This window comes from Mobula birostris, chromosome 1, assembly GCF_030028105.1.
Source record: "Mobula birostris isolate sMobBir1 chromosome 1, sMobBir1.hap1, whole genome shotgun sequence".
NCBI lineage: Eukaryota > Metazoa > Chordata > Chondrichthyes > Myliobatiformes > Myliobatidae > Mobula > Mobula birostris.
Window position 1 is genome coordinate 149,417,327 of NC_092370.1, and position 20,795 is coordinate 149,438,121.

Sequence of the window (20,795 nt, forward strand, 5' to 3'; positions counted from 1 at the left end):
CAGAATCAGATTTGTTATCAGGTCATGATCAGTGGATTTCTCTTCTGGATTCCCCAAAATTTTTGGCAGAATTTTGAGGAATCCAGAAGAGCAACTGCTGAAGAGAAGAGGAGACGCAGGAAGGGTCCTACTACCCAAGCGCCATATCTCAGATATTCCCAAGTCCCGACTGCTTCAGAGTCTGCAGATCCAGAATTGGCCTCTAGAGTCACCAATGATCATGCTGTCACTCCAGAGGTCTCTTCTTCACTGTTGATCTTCACAGGCGAAGAACCTGCCATCAGCATCATCAGCGATGATAAATTCAGGCTAGATATTTTTCACTGTAGGGGTGCTGATGAACCCTAACAAATCATTGGAAAAGTAGTTAGTCCAAGAAAAGGGTATCAGTAGCTTAAAATAATATACACAAAGGACAGGGAACTATGCAGTAGTTTGTTAATGTAACTAGGAGGATGAGAAGGGAAACAACTTATCAGGTCAGGGACTCATATGAAAACTGAATTAGAAGACAAGTGTGTTTTTAGTTGTCTTGAGGAGTGCAGGAAGTGAAGTGGGTGTCTGATAACTGAGATTAAAATTGGTCAATGTCCATATAGGTACTTCAACCCACCTACACTGAACCCATTTGCCCACATTATAAATCGTCTCTAGTGCCTTGCCTAGCGAAGTTTCTGTCTGTCCTTCAAGCATAATTGTATGTAACTCTGTTGTCACCTCTAACAATACATTCAAGATTAACAGCCTCTGCTTTTTTTTAATAAAAAACATGTTTCTCATCTCTGTTTTAAAAGATAAAGGACTCCTAGCTAAGATGCTCTTATCTCTCACATCATTCCTCAGCTTCCTTTGCCCCTGGGAAAACAAGGTGGCAATTGCTTGCTATTAGAAACAGGAGAGGAAAAAAAGAAGCAAGTTGAATCAGAGTGACAAGAGTAGAGACACGGAAAAGGATGGTTACCTAAAATGGTTAAGTTCTATTTTGAAGTCCAGAGGGCTACAACATGCCCAGAAGGCTTGTGTGGGCCACTTTTGGAGTGGTGTAAGAGGCGAAGGGGCAGTGAGGTCAGAATGAAAATGGGGTCGAGAATGGAAGAGGCACGGGAACTACAGTTGGTGGGATCTGGACCAACTCACAATCTGCTTCAAGCATTCAGCAGGTCAAGCAACATCTGTCGGGGAAGGATTTGTTGATGTTTTGGGTCAAAACCCTGCAACAGGATTCAAACTGCCCACAGCTCCTTCCCGCATCCCTACAGATGCTCACAACACGCTGGAGGAACTCAGCAGGTCGGGCAGCATCCGTGGAAAAGATTGGTCAATATTTCGGGCCGGAACCCTTCGTCAGGACTGTAGAGGGAAGGGCAGAGGCCCTATAAAGAAGGTGGGGGAGGGTGGGAAGGAGAAGGCTGGTAGGTTCCAGGTGAAAAACCAGTAAGGGGAAAGATAAAGGGGTGGGGGAGGGGAAGCAGGGAGATGATAGGCAGGAAAGGTGAAGAAGGAATAGGGGAAACCACAATGGATAGTAGAAGGAGGTGGAACCATAGGGAGGTGATAGGCAGCTGGGGGAGGGGGCAGAGTGACATAGGGATAGAGGAAGGGAGGGGGAGGGAATTACCGGAAGTTGGAGAATTCTGTGTTCATACCAAGGGGCTGGTGACTACCTAGATGGTATATGAGGTGTTGCTCCTCCAACCTGAGTTTAGCCTCATCATGGCAGTGGAGGAGGCCATGTATGGACATATCTGAATGGGAGTGGGAAGTAGAGTTGAAGTGGGTGGCTACTGGGAGATCCTGTCTGTTGTGGCGGATGGAGCGGAGGTGCTCAACGAAGCGGTCCCCCAATCTGAGTCGGGTTTCACTGAAGTAGAGGCGGCCACACTGGGAGCACCGGATGCAAAAGATGACCCCAACAGACTCACAAGTGAAGTGTTGCCTCACTTAGAAGGACTGTTTGGGACCCTGAATGGTGGCAAGAGAGGAGGTGTAGGGACAGGTGTAGCACTTGCGCTTACAGGGATAGCCTATAGATGCTGCTCAGTCTACTGAGTTCCTCCAGCAATTTTTTGAATTGTTAAAGCAGGATTGTTATTTTGGAAGCTCAGGTCACCCTTGCAGGTTGAGCCAAAGATGTTCTGCAGAGTGGTTACCCAATCAGCATTTGGCTTTGCCTGCTGTCGAAGAAGTGCAGTTCGAGCACTAAATGCAATCCACTAAATTGGAAAAAGTGCAATTGCTGCTTAATTTGAAAGGATTATTTGGGCCCTTGGTCTTTGTGTTCAGTCTACAAGGAAATTTCTGAGTTACTTGTGTCAGTCACTGTAACTCTTCAAAGCTCTCACATTTTCATCTGTCTTTAGCTTCCCACATTGCTCCAATGATGCTGAATTCACCATTCCACTCTGGCTAATTTAATTGGCAACAGCACAAGAAAAAAAAAACCCACTGTTTACATTCAAAACTTGTAAGAGATACATGAGACATAGACATTTTAATCAGAGTATTTTTGAAAGATCTTGAGGGGAAAAAACAACCATGAATATTTTGATAGCACATATCCCTTACTAATCTTTTGTTGAAAACATTTAAATTCTTTGAATCTGCAAATCTCTATCGAGCAGAAAATAGTTATGCATCTAGATTATAACTTGGTTGAATATTTATATTCAGATATACAATGTAGAATATGGATTTTATTTGTAATCTGTAGTAATTTTGCCTTTGCACTGCACTGCTGCCGCAGACAAATTCCATGTCACTCAAGTGATATATCTAATTCAGGAAACAAACAGGATGAGAAGCTAGAAAGTTATAAGATCATATTTAAAGCAATTGATCAGTAAATAGTTGCTTTTGCTGCATTGGGAGTGAAATGCAGAGCAGTGGAATATATGGAGACAATTGTGAACAATCGTGCTCTGATGCAATTTGTCTGTTAACCCTGTTCTATCAATGTACTTGCCTGTGCTGAGTGGTCAGTAGAGTGAGGTCCTGGATGATTTACAGGATCCATTTGACTTTAGCTTGGCATTGATCAGTAGGAGAAAATCCTCATCTGCAGGGAGAGTGAAAAGGGTATCTTGGGGTGTGGATGGGCCTTTCCAATTTCCTTGTTTTTAGTCAACTTTCTAATTATTTTTCTAATGCAAATGATCAGTATTGTTGGTTAAGGATATCAGTGGATTTTCTTATAATTAAAACAAACAAGAAATTATTTAAAAATGGAGGGAATAGGTGTGTTGGTACTGTGAGGATTTAACCATATCAGTTGCATAGCCTGTTAAGAAAAGTTTTGAAAAACTTTTGTTAATGATAACTGATTCGACACCAGTTTACTTAAGAAGTAATCATCCAGATGGAAGTGGTCTGACTCTACGGGCTTTTTGTGTCTGCAGATTGTACACACCTTTTACAGAAGACACGGATAACATTGGACAGCGTGCTGTAAATTCCATTTTGAACACTCTTATTATGATCAGTGTAATTGTGGTGATGACACTGATTCTTGTACTCCTCTACAAGTACAGGTGCTACAAGGTATGTATGTGCTACAGATTTTCTTGATTTGTAAGGCACATGTTTTGTTATCCCCTCCGAGAGAATGAGGGGTGTAAACTGTAAGCTGCTTCTATCAAGGGTTCCCAAGCTGTGGCCCAGGGACCCCTTGGTTAATGGTAGGGGTCCATGGTATAAAAAAGGTTGGGAACTCCTGCAAGAGTTATCTCCAAAAGATTTTTCTGGTTGGTGGTGGAGACTGGGTTAAATCTTGAGGGTGAGGGTGATGTCATTGGTTTACAGCAGTTGCACATATTTAATCTTCATAGAATGTGTTGAAGCTTCCTCTTGTGTTATCTTCTCTGTTCAATGTGTTTCCTTAATCAATGGCTTGTATTTGTTCACATCAGTGTTACCATGTGCTCACCAATCTGTCTTTCAACTATTCTGCTGGCCTTTTATGTATCCCTGAAAACTAGCCTGTGTACTAACCTGTGGAGTTCCTTGCTTCATTTTCTTTTCTTTCTTCCATTAAGCACCGTTTTAAAAATCTCTACCATTTTAATGTGTCCTATAGCTACTTTATTGTGTTAAATTTTCTAATGTGTCCTCTTGTAATGCAGTTTTGGACATCTTGCTGTTGGAAAAGCTATCCAAATCCATGTCATTGTTTCTGTGTCCAATATTGTCTCGGGATCTGCTGCCCCTGCACAGGAAAATTTAGCAAATGTATTTTTTCTGTCCCAAATCCTAATAATTTCTGTTTGTTAATCAAATTGCCCTAGCTCAAGTCCTGGTTTTTATTCACCTCTGTGCCAGTACTTTGCTATACTGATGTTCTGCTCAATTCTGGCTTTTATTTCTGGTTTAGGTACCATTTTGTCCACTCAAGAGTTTGCTTCTTATCTATCCTATGTTTCTAGTTTTTTGGAGACGAAAGAGGATGTATTGAAATAATTATAAAAACATTTATAGAACATTCTTTTCTGATGGGAGTAATCATTTGAATGAATATAGTTTGTGGGAAAGATGACTAGTACATAGAGACAATATCGTCAGGACAAGGTAAACCAGTGTTGCAGGTTGAAACCAATTTGGAAGTGGGTGGACTTCCAGGGTGAAATGAAGAGAAAGAGTGTGTGCTGGTGCCTTATAGTGCCAACACCTTGTGTTCAGTCTTGACCTCAGGTACTTTCTATGTGGAGTTTGCATGCTCTCCCTATGACTAACTTGGTGAATCATTTTTCTCCCACATCCCCAAGATGTGCAGGTTGGTGGGTTGATTTTCCCTGTGTGTAGTTAGGTCAAGGGGGAGTCAGGTGGAGATGATGGATGTGTGGAATAGAATGGATTACTAGGAAATGGGACTGACGAGATTGCTCTGAGAGTTGGCATGGACTCAATAGGCCTCTATATTGGAACAAAATAAATGAAATTTCCCCTAGTGTAGGTGGGTAGCAGGAAAACTGTGATGGGAAAGTTGTTGGTAATGTGAGAGAGAATAGGTTGCAAAGAAAAAGATACTGTATATAATAGGAGACCCAACATGGGCTTGGGGTCAAATCATCTCTTCTGTTGTATGAAAGTATGAGAAATATTACATGAGAATTTGAAAAAGTAAAGAGCAGTTTGACACTGTAAATTTGATATTTATGGGAAGCATTCACAGGTGGTTGTAAGCCCTGTGGTAATGTGGAGACTGGTGAACTGTAGGCTCATGTAGATGATGTAGTGGCAGTAACAGTCACCAAACTTAAACGAAAAGGCAGGTGGAAACTGCATACTCTTGGCTAAAAGGAAGAATAGTGACATGATAATGTCTTCATTAATAGTAAACATCAAAATCATGTGTGGATAAAAATCTCAAAGATGCATGAACTACTGTTGTGATAACAAGGGAGATGTGGGAGCGTGGAGTGAGGCAAGAGCAAATCTTCAATTATCTCCTCACGTACCCTGTGACGGGAATAAAGAACCAGCAGAGATGGAAAACACTTTGGAGTCCAGTATTGCTATTAACTAATAATATTTATTAGTAACTATGCAATACAGTAATATAAATGTAGATAAATTGAACAAATTAGCATAAGTAAATCAGTAAGTGTGGAAATGTATGTGAAAACCAAGCTTCATCAAGTCTAGGGGTAAAAAGATACAGTCTTACGATGATGAGTAAAGTTCAGTTCAGTTAGTGGTATTGAGTTGAGTAGTGATGGGGAGAGAGAGAAGGAGAGATTTGAGTCTTCAGGTGAGCTGACGCCGTCGATCTTCTCGTTGTCCTCTGAAATCCTTTAAAAAGTCACTGACTATGACCACAACAAAGGGGACTAGTTTTCTGTGGTGGAGCTATCACCCAGGCAAGGGTGGACACATGGACAACTCCCCACCAGTCAACCCCTTTCCTTTTCACTGTAAGAGCCACTGATCAATCTGCCTGATCAATCCTCCAAAAACCCACTTTTTCTGCGGGCACAACAAAGCTCAATCAGTGTCCAAGACATGTGTCTGAGGTCTATATCATCTGACCTCCTATTTTATCTTCCCGTGTAAGTCAAATAACTTCTCCTTCCTTTGTCTGTGTAAGAAATGTACAAGCAGGCAAATATCCTTGAAGAAAATATAAATAATCCATGAGCAGTCTTCATCTCCCTCCCTCTCTCTCTTTTAAAACAAGTTGTTGGTGTTAAATAACTCTCTCTCTATCTCTATCTATCTCTCTCTCTCTCTCTCTATCTCTCTATCTCTCTCTCTCTCTCTCTCTCTCTCTCTATCTCTCTATCTCTCTATCTCTCTATCTCTCTCTATCTCTCTATCTCTATCTATCTCTCTCTCTCTCTCTCTCTCTCTCTCTCTCTCTCTATCTCTCTATCTCTCTATCTCTCTCTCTCTCTCTCTCTCTATCTCTCTCTATCTCTCTATCTCTCTCTCTCTCTCTCTATCTCTCTCTCTATCTCTCTCTCTCTCTATCTCTATCGCTATCTCTCTCTATCGCTATCTCTCTCTCTCTATCTCTATCTCTATCTCTCTCTCTATCTCTCTCTCTTTTCCAAAGCACAGTTCATAGGGGTAATCGAGCACAGTTCATGGGGGTAATTCAGGACCCCGTTACACCCCTTTCTTCAGAAAAAAGAATTTTTGACGAAGGTGAAATTTTTAGTCTAAATGTAAATTGCAGGGTTTGAAACAATACATGTATGATCATCAGATGACAGCAAAAATGTGTACAATTTCCAACTTAACATCTGGATGAGCAATCAGCAATAATATTGTCAGTACCTTTCACATGTTTGATTGTCAGATCAAATTCTTGCAATATCAGACTCCAATTTAACAACCTTCTATTCTTACCCTTTATCTTAGTTAGAAACACCAACGGATTATAATCCATGTAAACCACAAGTGGTCTCTGGGCGACAGAAAGATTTCGAGGTTTTTTTTTGAATATAGGTCTCAAAATGTTGCAAGGCCAGAATAAGTGCTAGTAATTCCTTTTCAACAGTTGAATAATTTCTTTGAGAAATAAGCTACTGAGTGTTCAATGTCATCCACACTCTTCTGTAACAGTACTGCCCCATGCCCCAGCAGTTTCGTCACTAGTGTCTGTTGCTATCGAAAATAGTTTTGAAAAATCAGGTGCTTTGAGCACAGGATGGTTTTCAGACGTTCAAATGCCTCCTGGCAAAGGTCATTCCATAAAAATCTTTCACTCTTCCCTAGGAGTTTTGTTAGGGGGAGAGCGATGTCAACAAAGTTCTTACAAAACTTACAATAATACCTAACCACTCCTAAAAACCTACTCAAAGCTTTCTTGCCGGTCGGAACAGGAACCTCAGCAATAGCTTGAACCTTGGCCTGTACAGGAGCCAGTTGGCCTTGGCCCACCACATAGCCCAGATATGTAACTGTGGCATCACCAAATTCACTTTTAGTGAGGTTCACGGCAAGATTGGCCTTGGGAAATCTGTCACACAGTTTTCCTACAGCTGCAATATGCTCTTCCCACGTGTCATTCCAGACCACTAAATCATCGATATAAGCCCCTGTGTTTTCTAAACCTCTAATCACAGAATTGATCATTCTTTGAAATGTCCCTGGTACAGTTTTCATCCTGAAGGGTAAACCATTGTGCTCATACAGTCTAGACAGTGTCACAAATGCTGATATCTCTTTAGCCCTCTCTGTCAAAGGAACACCCCATCATCCTTTTAACAAGTCAATCTTAATAAGGTATTTAGCCTTCCCCACTCTATCAATACAATCACTCATTCTCTTTCCTTGTTCTTTCTTGTTTCTAATTTCTTCTTCAACCATTTTACTTCTCTCAAAGTTCACTCTGTGAAGATACTGTTTCATGGGCTGGGCTGAATTTATAATGACATGTTGCACTACACCTGTGCACCGCTTCAAAATGCCAATTAGTCCTTTCACTTGTTTTTGAGGTTCAGGGTCCAACTGATGGACCTTATCAGTAAATATTTTTCAAAACAATGGAATCTGACATCTTGGTGAGATTAGATTCAGTAGGTAAACATGTTTTTCCATCCCATTATCAGATTCCACGACTCCATTTTGTTCCATAACAATTCTCCCAGCTGCAATTCTAGCAAACAAGTGTTTTATTTTGATTCGACCATTCTGTAAACCCTCCTTTGCAAGGCCACAAATCTTAGTAAATCCCTTCCAGAATTTTAAAACATAATTAAGCACACTGACACATTTCCAAATCAGACCATAGTTCTCTGAGTAGGGTCAAAGGTCCTTTTGGCCTGTAACTGGACACAGGTTCCAACAAACTACCCTCCAATGCCTTCTGAATCGAATCTCCAACAATAAATAAGAGTAGGGGAACCCTCTCGTTCCAATTTTTCCCATTTCTCACACAATATGCTTTAATCATGGTCTTAAAAGTTGAGTTGAACCGTTCCAAGGCTCCCTTGGACTCCGTGTGATATACAGATGATACCATGTGCCTAGCTTCCAGTTCTCTAACTATCCCCTGGAATGTTCTCGAAGTAAAGTTACTGCCCTGGTCAAATTGCATTTCTTTGGGCAGACCTACCAGTGTGAAAAACTTACTGAATGACTTCACCACAGTCTTGGCCTCGATATTTTCAAAAGACACTGCTTCAGGGAGCCTAGACACAGCACACACAATTGTTAACTCATACTGATAACCAGCTGCAGTCTTTGGCAATGGGCCTACACAATTCGCTATGACCCTAGAAAAAGATTAATCAAAAGCAGGTATCGGTTTAAGTAGTGTGACTTGAATAACCTGATTTAAATTTCCCCTCAACTTGACATGTGTGGTAAGTCCTGTTACAATACACAACATCCTTTCTTAAACTAGGCCAGTAAAATTCCTTCATAATCCTTTTCACTGTCTTTCTTACTCCATAATGTCCACCTAAAGGCATACTGTAAGCCATGTTTAAAATTTCAGCCCTGTAAACTTTCGGAACCACCACGTGACTTGCAGGCACAGTGGCTGGTCTCCACTTCCTCATCAATACTCCATCTTTAAGGTAATATCCCACTGACTCTCTCCGAACCTCCTCATCTGTGAGAGCTGTCTCCTTTAAAGCCACCATTTCAGAATCTTGCTTCTGTTCCTCTATATTCCTTCCTGCATAAGGACAAAACTTTCTCATACACCTTACTCTCATCAGCTTTACTATCCTCTAAGTCCTGTGGAAATCTGGAAGGTAGAAAAGTCTGTGACACATCATCATAATTTAAACCTCTGGTTTTTCTATCATAGGCCCCAACAGGCTGCCTAAACGTGCTTTGAGTATCGGCACATGTAAAATAAACATCAGTCTTTCTGTGTGGTTCCTTAGCAACAGCCTTGCTCATCAGCTGAATTGCTGAAGTACTTTTATCTTGGAGAGCTGTCAACCTCCCAACATTGTTTACCAAACTTGGCACCATCACCAGGCTTATGAGAACCATGTATACATTATGGAAGAGACCAAACAATCTGTTCATCTGATTACAACTTTCACTTCAACTTGCTTCCATAACATCACACTTGCAGGTGTGTACTTTCAAATGTCCAAACAAAATTCCACAGAGTAGCACGTCCTTCCTCAGCAAGCCTTTGTCCTGCAAGCAGGGTCAAAGGTCACGCAACCAATCACCTTTTTCAGCACTTTATCCAAAAGTCCAGGAACAGCCCTTTTCCCATTATTTTCAGCAACACTGACCTCACCAATTTCCATCTCATCACTAACTTTTAAAACACTGTCTAATACAGGTGACTGAGAATCCTCACATTCCACTGGTACCAAGGTTAACCCCTTATTCACTGAACCAAGATCATCTGACACAAAAAAACTGCATTCCTTTTCAACTAAGTCAGACACCTCGGACTTTAACTGAGCTTCACAAGGTTCAGACCCTGTGAACCCACAGGTACTTCAACAACCTGAACACAGGCAATCGGGACAGCTGCCTCTTCTGGGCTGTCATCACTTGTCCCAGTTTCACATTCAAGGTCACCCCAAACCTCCCAGCTATTCTCTGGCAAACTGTCATCTGGAGTAAACTCAAGCTTGTGGGTTAAAATAATTTCGTCTGCTTTCTTAGCAGATCCCCACAGGATAGTGGCATCCTCTGAATTTAAGTATGCCCTTACATCATCAGGAACACAACTTTTAAATTCATCAAACAAAACAAGCCCTTATGAGCTGTAAAAATCATCAGGGTCTGACAGTAAACCTCTCAGCTGCCACATCTTCCTTTTAAACTGACTCTGTCTTTCTGCCTCTCCTCTCTGTTTGTCTGCCTCTTTAGCCTCGTGGACCCTCCTCTTTACTGCTTCAACAGCCTCAAGCTGTTTTAATTTCAATTGCAATTTCAACTGAACCTCAGCCTCAGTAGGTTTCCTTCCAACAAACAACTCTAACGCCTCCTCATCAAACATTCCCTTATCTATATCATGCTGGGCTATTATCGTCTGCATCTGAGCTTTCCTCATTTTGGTGGTCACCTTTAGTTTTAACTTTGAGCAATTCCCAACAGCACAACCCTCGTAGCATCATCCAACGCTTCCAGGGTTGGTTCCAACATAAACTTCTCAACACTAACATCCATTTCTGCTGTATTTCCACACAACCAAATCAAAAAGGATTTTCCCCTATTAATTCGAACAAGTCTCCCACAATTTGTTCATATCACAGATGCAGGCCCCAATTTTGTCACATACCCCATGACGGGAACAAAGAACCAGCAGAGATGGAAAACACTTTGGAGTCCAGTATTGCTATTAACTAATAATATTTCTTAGTAACTAGGCAATACAGTAATATAAATGTAGATAAATCAAACAGGTTAGCAATGATTATATATAAGTAAGTAAATCAGTAAGTTGGAAATATATGTGAAAACCAAGCTTCATCAAGTCTAGAGGTAAAAGGATGTATTACGATGATGAGTAAAGTTCAGTTTAGTTCGTGGTATTGATTTGAGTAGTGATGGAGAGAGAGAAGGAGAGATTTGAGTCTTCAGGTGAGCTGACGCCGTCGATCTTCTTGTTGTCCTCTGAAATCCTTTTAAAAAGTCACCGACTGTGACCACAACAAAGGGGACTGGTTTTCTGTGGTGGAGCTATCACCCAGGCAAGGGTGGACACATGGACAACTCCCCACCAGTCAACCCCTTTCCTTTTCACTGCAACAGCCACTGATCGATCCCCCAAAAGCCCACTTTTTCTGCGGGCACAACAAAGCTCAATCAGTGTCCAAGACATGTGTCTGAGGTCTATATCATCTGACCTCCTATTTTATCTTCCCGTGCTGAGCATCAACTGTCACTCAAATAACTTCTCCTTCCTTTGTCTGTGTAAGAAATGTACAAGCAGGCAAATATCCTTGAAGAAAGTATAAACAACCTGTGAGCACTCTTCATCTCCCTCCCTCTCTGTCTTTTAAAAACAAGTTGTTGGTGTTAAATAACTCTCTCTCTTTTCCAAAGCACAGTTCATAGGGGTAATTCAGGACCCCGTCACACTCCATATTGGTATGTTAAGTGTTAAGGCCAGTGGGAGATGGGGAAAGGAACAGTTCTTGAAATGGATCGTGTGCTCTAGTCACTGCAGATGGAAGCTGAGCCAAATTGAGAGTTTTGGAAAAAGCGTAGCCTCAGTGAGGGCCATTTTTGGGAACAGTGATCATAATATTGTTGACAGGTTCCTTAAGGTTGTCATAGCTAGGAGACGTTGGGGTGAGGATAGTGGGGGTAAACTCCCACTGAATGTTAAATGCTCCCAATGGCGTGCATCTCAGATAACCCCTGATAGCCTGTTCCTGGCTTTCACATTTGGCTTCACTACTAAGCCCAGCAGAACTGCTTCTGCTGACAGGAGAAGGGGCAAAGATGGGTTACTGACATCTTAAAACCAGTTGCTTTGGACACGTGGTGCTCATCGGCCATAGTTGGTAGCCCATCTAGGGGATGCAACATTCACATTCTACTTCAACCAATGGAAAGCCATATGATTGTTAGTTGTTACAAAGGCAGCGGGCACAGTTGAGATGCTTGTAAAATGGGGATACTGTTAATTTAACTGAGGAGGAGGAAGTAACAATACTGGTTAAGATCTTTCAACTCCAAATGGGATGGATCTGAGATAACTGGAGGAACGAAGGTGGTTTTTGCAGGGATTCTGGAGGATGGTAGTTATTACAGCATGTTTAAAATTAGGTGTGAAGGATGAAGCTGACTGATGTTGGCCAGTCCATCCAGAATCAGTGGTGGAGAGAACCTGAGGTCATAATCTAGCAAGAGCGGATAATAAATGAAAGGGAGCACAGACTTGTTCGAAGCAAATTGCATATAATCAAGCAGCATCTGTAGGAAGAGGTGCAGTCGACGTTTCAGGCCGAGACCCTTCGTTAGGACTAACTGAAGGAAGAGTGAGTAAGGGATTTGAAAGTTGGAGGGGGAGGGGGAGATCCAAAATAATAGGAGAAGACAGGGTGGGGGGGGATAGAGCCAAGAGCTGGACAGGTGATAGGCAAAAGGGGATACGAGAGGATCATGGGACAGGAGGTCAGGAGGTCCGGGAAGAAAGACGGGGGGGGGGGGGACCCAGAGGATGGGCAAGAGGTATATCCCACCACTAAGCACATCTTTCCCTCCCCGCCTCTCTCTGCATTCCGCAGGGATTGCTCCCTACACAACTCCCTTGTCCATTCGTTCCCCCCCCCCCCCCCATCCCTATCCACTGATCTCCCTCCTGGCACTTATCAATGTAAGCGGAACAAGTGCTACACGTGCCCTTACACCTCCTCCCTTACCACCATTCAGGGCCCCAAACAGTCCTTCCAGGTGAGGCAACACTTCACCTGTGAGTCGACTGGGGTGATATACTGCGTCCGGTGCTCCCGATGTGGCCTTTTATATATTGGTGAGACCCGACGCAGACTGGGAGACCGCTTTGCTGAACATCTACGCTCTGTCCGCCAGAGAAAGCAGGATCTCCCAGTGGCCACACATTTTAATTCCACATCCCATTCCCATTCTGACATGTCTATCCACGGCCTCCTGTACTGTAAAGATGAAGCTACACTCAGGTTGGAGGAACAACACCTTATATTCCGTCTGGATAGCCTCCAACCTGATGGCATGAACATCGACTTCTCTAACTTCCGCTAAGGCCCCACCTCCCCCTCGTACCCCATCTATTACTCATTTTTATGCACACATTCTTTCTCTCACTCTCCTTTTTCTCCCTCTGTCCCTCTGCATATACCTCTTGCCCATCCTCTCGGTTCCCCCCCCCCTTGTCTTTCTTCCCGGACCTCCTGTCCCATGATCCTCTCGTATCCCCTTTTGCCTATCACCTGTCCAGCTCTTGGCTCTATCCCTCTCCCTCCTGTCTTCTCCTATCATTTTGGATCTCCCCCTCCCCCTCCAACTTTCAAATCCCTTACTCACTCTTCCTTCAGTTAGTCCTGACGAAGGGTCTCGGCCTGAAACGTCGACTGCACCTCTTCCTAGAGATGCTGCCTGGCCTGCTGCGTTCACCAGCAACTTTGATGTGTGTTGCTTGAATTTCCAGCATCTGCAGAATTCCTGTTGTTTGCATATAATCAATCTGTTTGAATGTAATAGCCAGTGAGGATGGTCCAGACGGTGTCTAGGTGAAATTTGAAGAGTTCAGTCAGTTTCTTAGGAAATGCATGCTCCAGAAACTAATGGTACAGTGGGAACATGGATACAACATTAGGTGAGGGATTAATGTGGTGGTGGCGACTGTTTTCCAGAATGGAAAAGTGACAGCCAGGGTGGACTCAATATGAGGACCACTGTATTCCTGCTTGGGTGTCATTTGAAGTTTTGCACATGTTATAAGATCTGGAGATGAGGTGAACTGTGAGCATGTTAATACATTTCAGGGCGATGACAGGGAAGTGTGAAGTGATACGTTCAGGAGAAAGAACAGCAATAGAAACAATTTAAAGAGCTGCAGAAAGTAAGGTCATGCGCATAATCTTTCAATGTGACTGGATCTCAAAAATTTTACTTTTGAAAAATATTTCACTTAATCATGAAATACAGGGACAAGATGGTGATACAGAATGTCCATAGAGAGCTAAAGTAGTCAGCTGGAGTACTTGTTGCATTTTGAATACCTTGAGAAAGCTGCTGCAAAGGTCTTAAAAGAAAATTTGTTAGAATAACTGTAGGGTTGAGGAACATGTGGAGAGCCAGGGAATGTTCTCCTAAGTTATCACAAGTGGAGGAGATTTTGCAGGTGCTTTTCGACAGAGCAAAGGATGGAGAACTTATTCACAGTGACAGTGCAGTCAATAACTGGAGAAGTCAAGTTTAAGGCAATCCTTGGATAAGTGGCAAAGAGTGGAAGGAATGTTTTTTTCTGTGTGAGTAATGTGATCTGGATTCCACTGATGGAGGCAGATCAATATGTTAAAGGGAGAACTCAGGACTATGGGGAAAGGGAAGAGAAATGGAATTAATTATATAATGTCAAAGAGAGAGCATAAGTATATTGTGCTGAATAGCTCCCATGTCAGTGGTTCCCAACCTAGGGTGAAAGACTCATTTGAGGTGGAGCAATAATTAATAATTTTGCAGTAATTAGAAAGTTTACAAAACATAAAAATAAACATGAAAAGACTGCAAGAAACACGAGTTTAAGCTTACCAACTTGCTCATGTATTTCTGCAAAAAAACACAGAAGTTACTCTTCTCTATCACCTGACCTTTCTCAGGAATAGTCAAAGGTCTTTAGAGCCATCGAGTTACTTTTGAAGTGCAGTTACAATGCAGTATATATGGCAGCTGGTCTGCACTCAGCAAGTGCCCTCAAGTAGCCATTACATAAATTGGTAACATGTGATGTTTGGGGGTGAAAACTGGTGAGGCCATTCCTGAAATCTAGCTGACTCTTCAAACAGCCATGGCAGTTGGGCTGCTAATTTTAAAGCCTGACCCATTAGGCAGCCCCCTTGGCCGCACAGCAATTCCACCCCCCCCCCCATTGCCACTCTTTAACCGCCCATGTCTTTTGAACCCACAGCCTTTCATGACCTGCAATGGGTATGTATGTGAAGGTGAACACTACGCCAATCCTGTCCCGAGCTGGATGTTAATGACTTTGTGCCTTTGTAAAATAAAAGTGCTTAGCTGAAAGCTTATTCATTATCTTGGTTTTTTGAAATAGGTCATTCATGGATGGCTGATAATCTCGTCACTCTTGCTCCTTTTCTTTTTCTCCTACATCTATTTAGGGTAAGTTTAACCTTTTTGAAAATTATACTTGTTTTATTTAACAATCTGTCATTTAGAAAGGGTCGTGACCCTAGCTGGTGGCAATGGTTGCAATATATCGAAAAAAAACTCTGTCAGAATCAGGTTTAACATCACTGGCATATGTCATGAAATTTATTAACTTAGCAGCAGTAGGTACATTGCAATTCAATTAAAAGAACTTTCAGTTACAATTTTTATATACATGTGTATATATATACGAGGTTGGAGGCGACATCAGATGTATGACAACTCTGGGAGGGTTTGCAGGGTATTACTTCCCACGAAGTGAAACCCAATAGCATGAATGACAGTGCTGTTTCACTACCAGATGAACTCAATGCCTTCTCTGCCCGCTTTGAAAGGGAGAATGTAACTACAGCTGTGAAGATCCCTGCTGCACCTGATGACCCCGTGATCTCTGTCTCAGAGGCCGATGTTAGGCTGTCTTTAAAGAGAGTGTACCTTCGCAAGACAGAAGGTCCCAATGGATTACCTAGTAAGGTTCTGAAAACCTGTGCCAACCAACTGGCGGGAGTATTCAAGGACGTTTTCAACCTCTCAGTGCTATGGGCAGAAGTTCTCACACTTCAAAAAGGCAACAATTGTACCAGTGCCAAAGAAGAATAATGTGAGCTGCCTTAATGACTATTGCCCGGTAGCACTCATCTACAGTGATGAAATGCTTTGAGAGGTTGGTCCTGACTAGACTGAACACCTACCTCAGCAAAGACCTGGACCCATTGCAATTTGCGTATCACTACAATAAGTCAATGGCAGATGCAATCTCAATGGCTCTTCACATGGCTTTAGACCACCTGGACAACACAACACAAACACCTATATCAGGATGCTGTTCATCGACTAGAGCTCAACATTTAATACCACCATTCCCACAATCCTGATTGAAAGGTTACAGAACCTTGGCCTCTGTACCTCCCTCTGCAAATGGATCCTTGTCTTACTAACCAGAAAACCACAATCTGTGCAGATTGGTGATAACATCTCCTCACTGACGATCAATACTAGTGCACCTCAGAGGTGTGTGCTTAGCCCACTGCTGTACCCTCTATATACCCATGACTGTGTGGTGAGGCATAGCTCAAATACCATCTATAAATTTGCTGATGGTACAACCAATGTTGGTGGAATCTCAGATGGTGACGAGAGGGCGTACAGGAGCGAGATACGCTAACTGGTGGAGTGGTGCCACAGCAACAACCTGGCATTCAACGTCAGTAAGATGAAAGAGCTGATTGTGGACTTCAGGAAGGGTAAGACGAAGGAACACATGCCAATCCTCATAGAGGGATTAAAAGTGGAGAGAGTGAGCAGTTTCAATATATTGATCCCAACATATTGATGCAGATATAAAGAAGGCAAGACAGCGACTGTACTTCATTAGGAGTTTGAAAAGATTTGGTACGTCAACAAATACACTCAAAACTTCTATAGGTGTACTGTGGAGAGCATTCTGACAGTCTGTATCACTGTCTGGTATTCGGGGGAGGGTGGGGGGGGGCTACTGCACAGGACCAAAAGAAACTGCAAAGGGTTGTAAATTTAGTTGGCTCCATTTTGGGTACTAGCCTACAAAGTACCCAGGACATCTTGAGGAAGCGGTGTCTCGGAAAGGCAGCCTCCATTATTAAAGACCTCCAGCACACAGGACGTGTCCTTTTCTCACTGTTACCATCATGTAGGAGATACAGAAGCCTGAAGGCACACACTCAGCGATTCAGGAACAGCTTCTTCCCCTCTGCCATCTGATTCCTAAATGGACATTGAACCCTTGAACACTACCTCACTTTTTAAATATATATTATGTTTTTGCACGATTTTTAGTCTATTCAATATACGTATACTGTAATTGATTTACTTATTTTTTCTCTTCTAGATTATGTATTGCATTGAACCACTGCTACTAAGTTAACAAATTTCACGACACATACTGGTGATAATAAACCTGATTCTGATTGTGTGTGTGTGTGTGTGTAGTGAGTGTGTGTGTAGTGTGTGTATATCAAATTAAATAAGTAGTGCAAAAAGAGAGTGGGGGAAAATAGTGAGTTTCTGTACATTCATTGTCCATTCAGGTGTCTGATTGCCAAGTGGAATACGCTCTTCCTAAAACTTCTGATTGTGTGTCTTCAGGCTCCTGTTGGTAGTAATGAGAACAGGGAATGTACTGGGTGATGGCAGGTCCTTCATGATGAATGCCACCTTTTCGAGTTATTGCCTTTTGAAGATGTCCTGGATGCCGAGGAGGCTAGTGCCCATGATAGAGCTGGCCGAGTTTACAACCTTCTGCTGCCTTTTCTGATCCAGTGCAGAGAAATAGTCTGTTTTATTCAGTAAGCCACAATCATGTTATTTCTCTTTAACAGGGAAGTCTTCAAAACGTATAATGTTGCTATGGATGTCTTCACATTAGCAATGATAATCTGGAACTTTGGGGTGGTTGGAATGATATGTATTCACTGGAAGGGGCCACTTCGATTGCAACAGGCCTACCTGATTATGATCAGTGCTTTGATGGCCCTAGTTTTCATCAAGTATCTTCCAGAATGGACTGCTTGGCTCATCCTGGCTGTGATTTCGATATATGGTAAGAGCTAATAATGGCTGAAGTTTGTTATGATGAATGAATGGCACCCTGCAGTTCACCTCGGCACCTAGTAGGATGAGTTCAGTAGACAAGCAGGTCTGATAACTTTACTTGATGAGTGCGGATTCTGACATTGGTGACCTGCTTTTAAAATGTGTCCGGGAATTATTACAAATACAGTGATTATAGGTACATATTTATCCAAAAATAGATATTTAATAGTTACCTGCACTAATAAATTATGTTAATTGTCTATCATTATAAATCTGTTCTGATGCAGGGTCTTGGACCTGAAATATTTAGTTAATGCTGAGAAGGTCAGGATATGTGGGGAGAAGGCAAGAAAGGGGAGGAGTAACCACAATATTGAATGATGGAAGCAGGCCAAATGGCCGCCTCCTATCTGTGTGTGTTTAATCATGTTTTCATGTGCAGTTTGTTCTGTACAACTTCTATCCTGATACCATTTCTTACCAGGTAGATGATTATAGAATTTGCCATTAGCCATTTGTTGCAGTTTCTGAAGAGTGCGAGATTGGATTAGATGTTTAAAAGGTGTTTAGACACAGGCACACTGTTAAGGAAGGCTTGAAGGACTATAGATCAGATGCTGGTAAGATGACTCCAGGTCAGCATGGCAATCGAGAAAAGGACCTCTTTTTGTATGACTCTCTTTCGATGAGCAGCAACGTTATGGCCCTCCATCTTTTCAAACTGAACAGACATATTTGAGGTAATGTGATTTTTGTATGCTTTAGACCATGGATGCAAGTCATGTATTTTTAATGAAGAGGTGAGGATCTAGAATCCCTGATAACAGTTATGACTGATATTCTCTCACTAAGGAGGAAGTCAAGACTCACTGCAAAGACGAATGCAAATCTAGATTGACACTCTAAAACAGTTTTGAGTAAAGCCCAATTTATACTTCTGCGTCAAATGTATGCCGTAGGTACCGCGTACCCTACGCCGTAGGGTGACGTGCACCTCCCCAAAAATGTAATTCACACATCACAGCGATGCAGACTGCAACAACTGTGATTGGTCCGCTTGGTAGCATTGCATTTCCTCCTACGCATTTCCAGTGCTTTTCTCTGCCATGTCTGTACACTGATGCGAAATAAATGGTTGGAGACGATGAACCAAATCGTCAAATCTACCTGCCGATGTCTCTCATGAAGAAACTCAACACAGTGGCATAGAAACCCCACTGCCAACTAGCGTTTTGGCAGTAAATTGCAGAGTGACGCAGACACAACTACGCATGCTCGCTACGGCGTAGGGCTACGCGAAAGTATAAATCAGGCCTATGGCGTAGCCCGTATGCGCAAGTATAAATCAGCCTTAAGTGTCAGTGTTTAGCTTTGGGTAAGGTGTTAATCTTTTTTTGCATGAATGCTGCAACACACAAGATGACCCTTCAGCCCACTGAGTCGATGCTAGCTGTCAGCAAAGTAATTGAGGGCTTTCATTTCCCTATACTGCTGCAGCTTGTGCTTTCACCTGCCCATCAGCTTCCCTTTGATTCTTTTGAGATTTCCCTACACAGAGGGCACTTTGCAGCATTCAATTAACCTACCAGACCATGTGAGGAAACCACATCACTAGGAAGTCCACATAGTCATGGCGCAGACATGGAATTACCACAAAGATAGAACCTAAGGTCAGGATCAAACAAGGGTTCCTGGAACTGTGGGCTTTTCTGCTCTCTTGAATGGAATTAAAAGGTCCCATGACACTTTTCAAAGCAAGCAGTGGAGTAGTCGCTGACAATGTTTTCATTATTTCACTCTTGCATTTCACTACTGTGTGAGACTCAGTAAATTGACAACAGAATCCACTGCAGATAGTTGGCTGAAAGCAATTATGTCCTAAAAAGACGAGGAAGGTGTTGAAAAATGAAAGTCATTCTTTAATTGGAACTGGTAATAGATCAGTTAATATTGTTGTTTGTTAATTTTATTTGTACTCTGAGGAAAAGAGGGAATTTAGTCTCGGGTGGTGATCTGCGATTTCTGCCTTGGCTTATCCTTCTGTTCATCTTTTACATGAGCATTTTACGTAAGCAATGGGAAAGCAGCTCTCTTTTCCATCCCTCGAGACTTGTTCAGTGTGCTTTCAGACTTGCCAGGATCAGTCTATGGCCTGTTTTACCTGTGTGCTCTGTCCTGTGTTGTGAAGGTAATGGAGGATGCCAGAATTGTTACTGTTGTTGTTCTGAGCCAGTAGGCCATCTGGTGTCCAGCTGTTGGTTAATTTGTGGTAGAGTAGGCTAAGCGTGTGCTAAGCAAAATGACTTGTTTCTCTTGGGACATGCTGAGTGAGCTGCTGGGACGAGGGACTGCCCATCTGTTGTAAAAAGAACAATGTGTGTAAATGTTCTTGATGTAGGAGCAGTGCTGAAGTATTCATTGCGTATTTCCATTGAGTCATTCGAAGTGTAGGGCTAGGCTGGAGGGGACTTTTGCTCTCAAGGACCAATATTTTTCTATCACCTGAGACCCTCACGTTTATCTGGTGACAACCTATAAAAGCTAGATTTGCTGAAATTTGGTTCACTGAAACTTTTAATAATTTCTCAGGATCTGTGGTTCATCAGTTTACTCATTGTCCTTAGGAGGTGAGGTATCACCTGTGAACCATTCCAGCCTTTCTGGTGAAGGTGCTATTGGGTAGGCAATATCAGGATTTAGACTGTTAATATATTTCTGAGCCATGGTGCACAACTTGAAGTAAAAGTGCAGAGGATGCTGTTTCTGTGAGCCTGTTGCCCTTGTCACAGGTTTTGGTCATGCTGGGTCGGTTACTGGAGCTCATTTTGTACGTGGCAGAAGTTGGTGGTGGAGAGAGTGTTTGGATTGGTTAATGAGGCACTAAGTAACAGGCTTTCTTTGTCCTGCATGGCATTGAGCCCAAT

The 20,795-nt window shown here is 42.4% G+C and overlaps 1 protein-coding gene across 4 annotated transcripts in view; it reads left to right on the forward strand.

Annotated features, from left to right (window-relative positions):
* The window catches only part of psen1 (presenilin 1), a 138,746-nt gene that overhangs the window by 60,872 nt on the left and 57,079 nt on the right, over positions 1 to 20,795 (forward strand). For all 4 annotated transcript variants that reach the window (XM_072263707.1, XM_072263716.1, XM_072263734.1 and 1 more), the window contains 3 exons: positions 3,396 to 3,537; positions 15,185 to 15,252; positions 17,658 to 17,878. In XM_072263707.1, the coding sequence (XP_072119808.1) occupies positions 3,396 to 3,537; positions 15,185 to 15,252; positions 17,658 to 17,878 (431 nt within the window). The remainder of the gene's footprint in view (positions 1 to 3,395; positions 3,538 to 15,184; positions 15,253 to 17,657; positions 17,879 to 20,795) is intronic.